This window comes from Pistacia vera, unplaced genomic scaffold (assembly GCF_008641045.1).
Source record: "Pistacia vera cultivar Batoury unplaced genomic scaffold, PisVer_v2 Contig483, whole genome shotgun sequence".
In the NCBI taxonomy this organism is placed as follows: domain Eukaryota; kingdom Viridiplantae; phylum Streptophyta; class Magnoliopsida; order Sapindales; family Anacardiaceae; genus Pistacia; species Pistacia vera.
The window spans coordinates 1,043,331-1,051,005 of NW_022196316.1; the positions used below are offsets into that span (position 1 = coordinate 1,043,331).

A 7,675-nucleotide genomic window follows, 5' to 3' on the forward strand; every position below is an offset into this window, starting at 1 on the left:
CCCCGGCCCACCCAGCCCCACCCCATTGCCATATCTAGCAACGGGCAAAAAGATTCTTCGACTCTAAGGTCAGGAGAAGAGACTTTCAGGTTGGCGACCTCGTTCTAAATGAAGTCCTTCTTGGTACAAGGGAACCGAGTGTGGGGGTAATAGGACCCAACTAGGAAGGTCTACACCACCTCGCAAAGGTAATACGACTTGGGACGTATCACTTTAAAAGGCTTAACGACTCCGAAGTACACGAGCTTGGAATGCTGAACATCTTCGCCTCTATTATCAGTAATTTTGAACTAGCTTACAGCTTTGATTATTTCTTTTTACTTGTAAAATTTTCCTTCTTGTAAGTTTTGTGAATAAGATTGTTCCGCTTCTTCTCAAAGAAAAACTTGTGTTGTGATCTCAAGTCTTTTGTTAATAATCTTGTTCTTTATAACATTTTGCAAGTTCAATGGTCAGATAAGTCATATTTGTTTTGTGAAGTGCTTAAGTTATAAAAGTGTTATCACAAGTGACCAAGAGTTCCTTTTATATATTGAAAAAATATGTATAAGAGGCGACAAGGAGTTACAAAAGCTAAAAAGCTAGGAAAACTACAAGGACAAAAAAAAGAGCGATCATTGGTCTTCATTTCCAAGCTCCCTAAGCGCAAGCTCCCAATCCTCTGGATGATCATCAGCCTCCGGATCATCCGCCCGATCTTCGGGAATGTTCAACTAATCATCTTCCGGAGGAGGTTCTTGTTCCTTCTTCTGCTTGGCCTCTTCAGCCTAAAACATGAAAACAAGGATGGACTGGTATTTGTTCGAAAGGTCAAAGATGTTCATCTCTAGGTTCCTTGGCTGCAAGCTATAAATGGCTTGTATTGCCCAGTAAGTAACCATCCTCTCGAGCTCGAGGTTTTGTTGCTTCATCTGCTTGGTCAATGAAGCGGCTTGCCCTTGAGACAACTCGAGGTATGCCTCTATTGCCTTCTGCTGCTTCTCAAAGTTCTCCCACAGTTGAGCCCGACTTTCCTCCGCAGTCTTCGCGTGATCGATGCTCGCCTTCAGCAATTTCTCTTTATCGCTCAACTCCTTGGTAAGTCTTGCCATCATCCGTTGGAGCTCCTTGTTATCCTCGTCTCTCTTTTCAAGCTTGACCTTCTAAAAGTTTACAGCCTGAAGTGCAGAATTTCTCTCTATCAGGTACTGATCCGCCTGGATACGAGCTGCTTTAGCCTCGGCATCCATGGCTGCAAGTCCTGCTTCAGCTTGGCATTCTCCTCTTTCAGCTCATAGAGACTATCGATAGAGTCCATATTGATCTTCTGTTGGGCCACGGTCAAGGCAAGCAGGGACTACATGGGAAAAGAGACAAAAGTTAGTTTCCTCTTCTCAAAACCATAAAAAGCTAAGAAAGTTCTCGAAGAGAACCGGTTGTTTTACCTGACTGTGCAGTTGGAGCGCGGTAGACACTAGGTCGGTAGGTCGGGAAGCCACAAACTCCTCAAAGGCTGAGGGAAGCTGGCATTCCAGTAGGGTGTACATTACCGGTTGTAAGTGCTCCGATAGTTGCCCTAACGAATCTAGCAAAAACAGGTCCGGCCCAAGGGGACGGGTAAATCCTCGACCTGTTGCTTGCTTGCTCTCTTCTGGGCAACCGTGGTCGCTCCTGCTCCCTTGCTCGAGCTCCCAATGGCAGCCGAAGTGCCAGGGGGGCCCATCAAGGGCACTTCTGAGAGAGTGACGAGGTAAGGTTGAGTTATCTCCAGCATCACTCCGAAGCCCTCTGGTTTCGACTCCATTTCCTCCTTGACGATCAGTTGTTTCCTTTTCTTGGTCTTGTGGCCCATAGTTTTCTGTTTCGTGGCACGAGTAGCCACGGGCCAAGGACCTTCTTCGCGTCGCTCCGTGGGTGGTCGCCTTTCGGCACCGATATGTATTTCTCATGTGGGGATGGCACTGGGAGTCACTTTGGATGGCTTAGTCGAGTTGACCTGGGGGAATACAAACCCCCCAGCCTTTATAGGTGGCTTCATAACCCTTGGTGGCATGGTTGCTGCACGCCATGAAAATGTGTTAGCAAAAAAGTCATCTTTGGTACAAGGTTAAAAGTTCTTCTGGATACAAAGATACTTACGGGCTGGAGCTTCCAAAGATGCCTCGAGCTGAAGAATCCGTACTTTCGCAAGTTAGCAGTGGTCAAAAGCAGTTTTGCATCGCGACTCTGATCGAGTAAACGACCAAATGCCACGATACAGCTGAAATCTGCTAGATCTGATAACCTGGTCGTCTTGTTCTCTGCAAAAAAGAAAAATTTCATTAGTCTTAACTACCAAAAGAGAGTTAAAGGAAAGGATAGTCAGTTTGGAAAACAAAAGGGAAAACCTATTCGGCTCCCTAAATTTACAAATGTCATCATACTCGAAGAAGAAATATTTGGTGTCATAAGCCCCAACGTTGCTGAGGTAACCAAATATCACTCATTCGATCGTAGATCGCTTCGAGAGATAGAAGTAATCATTGTCCTTGCTTTTCTTTAAGTAGTAAGTGCATGCGAGTTCCAATGCTATTAACTCATCGAGTTCGTGTTCGCAGTATGTGATATACATAGCAATCGCTATCATATACGCATTGGGCGTCAGTTGGAATGGCGAGACCTCGAAGTGGTCGAGGATCGTTTTGATGAACGGGTGAAAAGGTATTGTCACCCTGCATTTGAAGATTGCCTCTGAGATCATAGCCATTCCCTTTAGAAGGTCCTGAGCGATGTGCGACCTATGCTGGTAGACGTTTACGTTGATCACAAACTGGTCTACTGCCTTTTGAATCTCATCCGTAGTGGCTGCTGATAGCATGTGCGAGACCCGCCGAGGTGCTTGGGGGCTGCGAGTTGGTTCCAGCAGCTGCTCTCATCTCCAAAGCGTCAATTGCTCCAAAAGTCTGAAAAGGTGCGACACGAAAATGTGACTTAGTCTCCGTACGCAGTGTTTCGTACGACAACTTGAAAGAGTAAAAAAAAACCCTTATTTTCCTTCCATAGCCCCTAAAAACCCTAAACATTCTTGAGAATGAGTTCCCAAGGATATGTGCCATAGGTTTTCGATTCTTAAGAGTGTTCCTTTTTGAACACTACCCAAGAATGTGCATCATGTGAAGTTTACCAGGCGTTCAAACCCACCATTACTGTGAAAAAACCGAGTTTTTAACAAGAATGAAAAGAAGAAAGGGAAGAGTATTCCTTACCTCTTGATTGATGGGGATGAACGTTATGTAATAGCGGCGAGTGCGCATCAACCGGAAAAAGGATGAACTGGTTTTTTTAGTGCAAAAAACTCTGTTTTTTCTCTTTGAAGATTTGAGTTATGTGAAAACCATGAAGTGGGGTCAGGGTTTTATAGGGAAGAATGCGACGTTTGGTTTCCTTTGCAAGCGATATTTAGGCAGGACACGTTTCTAGCCGTTGGATGCAACCACGTGTCGCCAATCCTCATGAAGGTAACCTTCACGCTTCGTGAAGATCAATTGACGTTTCCTTTCTTTTGAGACACCAAACGTTGGCATAGTTATCTTCACCACATTGAATGCGCCCTCATCCGCATTTAATTTTTTAAAAGAGAATGTCGTTTCAGCATGGCTTGCATTTAATGCTCATGGTTAACACTTATTGCGCAAAGACACATTTGTCAGATAAATCTTACTTTATTGATCAGGCTGGCTATCAGGCGCAATGGATAACATCTAAAGAGGTCATTCGAATAAAACACTCTTCTCTGCGTACTGAGCTCGAAACGAAGTGACCTCCGATTTTCGGTAATAATTTTCTAAGTGTTTTCAGGTCGAGAGCGATAGGCAAAGTTCGAAGCATGTTGGTATAGCACTGAGCAAGATCTGACCCCAGGTCGCTGAACCATAGAGGATGATCATCTCAGGTTGCTTGTGAAGTTTGCCAAGCCCACATCACGACCTACACTCAGGTCACTGGTCGACTAAAATCGGGAACTTCATGTTATTTCAATAGTTCTCCACTTGCAGCTCAAGCAAGTGATCCTCTGGATGAGTCAAATCACAGCATAATCATGAAGTTCTCAAAGTTCAAGCCTTGAACCTTAAGAACTGGGGGGCTTCTATTATGCCTAAAAAATCAAGGCTGACATGGGCTTACGTCAACAAGGACCAATCAAAGTTCAGGAAGACATTGTGTCGTACAGGCACTGCCACATCGTCTAAGGACAAAAGAAGTAAGGTTGTCATCAGCTTGGCAGGTAAAGGCCTAACGGGTGAGTGGCTAGGAGTCACCCACTTGCCCAAGCCCTGCGCAATTTAAGGATATCTTCCGTGCAATCGGCCAATAGGAAACAGGGTAGGAACTGTACAACATGTGCCCGCTGGCAGATCCGTAATCATTACCCAGAAACCTCTTATTATAAATAGAGAGCTCCTCTCTCATTTTTGGGGATAAAACTCTGATAATATAAACTCTCCTTCTCTCCCTCTCTATATTTCTATTCTCTCTGATCGCTATATGTGACCTGATTGTAATCTTTCATAAATAAAAAGACAGTAGACGTAGGACTCGCTTTGAGCATCTGAACCACTTTAAAAATCATCTCCCTTTTATTTATTTCATTTTCCAGTTCACGTGTAATTTCTAAGTTCGCTTAGCACTTTCCACACGCGAATAGTTGGTATCAAAATCGAGCATCAACAGTTGTCATGATCTGTCCCATAATGGTAATTATACATTTTAAATCTAAATGTTATATCAAGATTTTAAACTAACATTCTCATTAATAAAAGGAATTAATGCAGCATATATGCAGGGGCGGACCCAAGCCCCTTGAGGGTAGGCCCAGGCCTGCCCTCAACTTTTAAAAAAAAAAAAAATTGCAAAGTTTTTTTGAAAGGTTAAAAAAAAGTAAAAAGTTAAAAAATGAAAAAGTTAGGTTTTGTCTTTTTCATATTCAACTTTTTCTTCCCCAATTCCCAACTTCCCTTTTACATGACGGCTGAGCTCAACCTTGAACCAAAAAATTAAAAAAATCCCCCTCTCAACTTCTCTCACTCACGTCTCCTGAAGGTATTGGTAACAGAAGAAATATTCTTGTAGCCATTCTTTGCACAACATCGGCAACATTTTTGAGCAAGCTGCAATACTTTATCCAAATTGAAGATCGAGATTTGCTGGTGGATTTGTTGGGTATGTATTATATAGTCATCATCTCTTACAGATGTTTTTATTTATTTATTTATTTTAAATCTACAATAATATTTCTATCAAAAATTTACACAAAAGAATAAAATTTTCAGAATCTTGTATGAGAAAATTGACCAAAATTTTGTGTTTTAGTACAAAACTAACGTCATAATGAATGTACGTATGTCTTGATTTATGATTATCAAAACTGAATATATAAAAACCCCCCTCTCAACTTCTCTCACTCATGTCTCCATCTCTCATTGGATGCTATTAAATATTTAAATGTATCATGTCTGATGTGTTAAATTAAAATATGTCTTATGTATCATGTATCATGGTTTGTTCATGTATCTTATTCAAGAGAAAATTAAGTTGCGAAATTAATTTTTTTTTTTTTTTTTTTATAGGAATCTCTTTGGTACTAACTCATTATATGTTTATTGGATTTGGAATCCAAAGCATTAACAAATAAGATTATGATATCCAATTATTTCAAGAGACTGAAGAAAAGTCCAATAAAAAATGTTGATGGAGACTCTACTGATATTGAGGTTAATCAAACCTCATTAGCAGAAGAAGCCCCACAACAGCGACAACAACACCAAGTAAAAGAAGCTCAACCTTCAATCGGGGTGTTCAATTTAGATGAGCTTGAAATTGACCCAGGATTGAGGATACCAATTAACGAGCTTTGTTGTACTAACAAACAAAAAAATGAAGTTCGAAAAGCATACTTGTTGAAAGGTCCTTGCCAACCTAAAGATCATAAATTTTCCTTTCACTCCTTTTGGAGATAAAAAGCGTAGCTTTACATCAGAGTGGTACAAAAAAGGTTCACGTTGGATGGAATATAGTGTGGCAAAAGATGCAATCTTCTATTTGAATTGTTATCTTTTCAAACCCGATTATGGTGACCAAGCAGGTGGTGAAGTTTTTGTGATTAATGGATATAATAATTGGAAAGATAAAGCAAAAGTGAAAAAAACATGTTGGTGATCATTCTAGTACTCATAACCAACGTCATTCCAAGTGTGTTCATTTGATAAACCAAAGGCAACACATCGATGTAAATCTTGCTTGGGTGTCGAAAAAGGGCAAATTGGACTATCGCATTCACTTGAATGCATTAATTGATTGCATTAAATTCCTTTTACATCAGGGATTAGCATTTTGTGGCCATGACGAGTCGGTTAAATCTGAAAATCAAGGTAACTTTATGGAACTATTGAAGTTTCTATCCAATCACAATGACGACATAAAGAAAGTTGTGCTGGGAAATGCTCCAAAAAACCATCAAATGACGACCCCCAAAATCCAGAGGCAACTTACTGGTGTTTGTGCTTTTTTGACGACCAAGAAAATTATTGCAGAAATTGTGAGAGATAAACAACCGTTTTCTTTACTAATTGATGAATCTTGTGATGTGGCAGTGAAAGAACAAATGGCTATTGTTTTTCGCTATGTGGACAAAATAGGTTGCGTTATTGAACGTTTTATTGGGATTGTGCATGTTAAGAATACTTCTACAAAGTCTTTGAAAATTGCAATAGATGCCTTTTTTGTAAAGTATGGATTGAGTTTGACAAGTTTATGGGGCCAAGGTTACGATGGAGCAAGCAATATGAGGGGTGAGTTCAATGGTTTGAAGACTTTGATATTGAGAGAAAATAAATTTGCTTTCTACATTCATTGTTTCTCTCATCAACTCCAATTGGCGCTAGTCAAAGTTGTAAGTAAACATTTAGCATTAGGTGAATTTTTTCAAACTCTTTGTATGTTATCAAACACTATAGCAGCATCTTGCAAGCGCAGATATCTTCTATGTGATAAACAGTATGAATATGTGATATCTTTGATTTCTAATGGTGATATTCAGACGGGACGCGGTTTGAATCAAGAATGCACTATTAAACGACCAAGAGATACACGTTGGGGTTCACACATAGGGACAATCCATATTGTCATAAACTTATTTTCTTCTGTTGTTGGTGTGCTTAGAGTGATTGAGATTGAAGGAGATGATTGGTAAAACAAAAGTCAAGCAAGGAATTTATTATGAATCATGGAGAATTTTGAATTCGTTTTTTTGTTATTCTTGATGAAGAAAGTATTGGGAATCACATATGAACTGTCACAAGCATTACAAAGAAAACATTGCTTCGACGTATTGTTAAAAGAAGCTTATGATATGTGTAAAGATAATGACATACCAATCCCGGAGAACATGGAAGATAATTTTGGGAGGACAAAACGAGGGATTGCGCCAATTACGAATAAGCATCATTTTAAGGTGGAATTGATGTACACAGTTTTAGATAACATTCAAGAAGAACTCAATAATCATTTTGATGAAGTAAATATGAGGTTGCTTCAGTGTATGGAATCTCTTGATCTAAGTAACTCTTTTGTTGCATTTAACAAAGACAGATTACTTGAGTTTGCAAAGTTATATCTTGCCGATTTTCCTCAACACGATATTTGGTTGCTCGATAATCGA

At 40.1% G+C, this 7,675-nt stretch overlaps 1 protein-coding gene across 1 annotated transcript; it reads left to right on the top strand.

Annotated features, from left to right (window-relative positions):
- The first annotated feature begins 1,934 nt into the window (after positions 1–1,934).
- Positions 1,935–7,207, top strand: LOC116146867 (zinc finger MYM-type protein 1-like). Its single transcript, XM_031432314.1, has 2 exons — positions 1,935–2,078; positions 6,338–7,207. The coding sequence occupies exons 1-2, from the start codon at positions 1,935–1,937 to the stop codon at positions 7,205–7,207; spliced, it is 1,014 nt and encodes a 337-aa protein (XP_031288174.1).
- Positions 7,208–7,675: the final 468 nt, after the last annotated feature.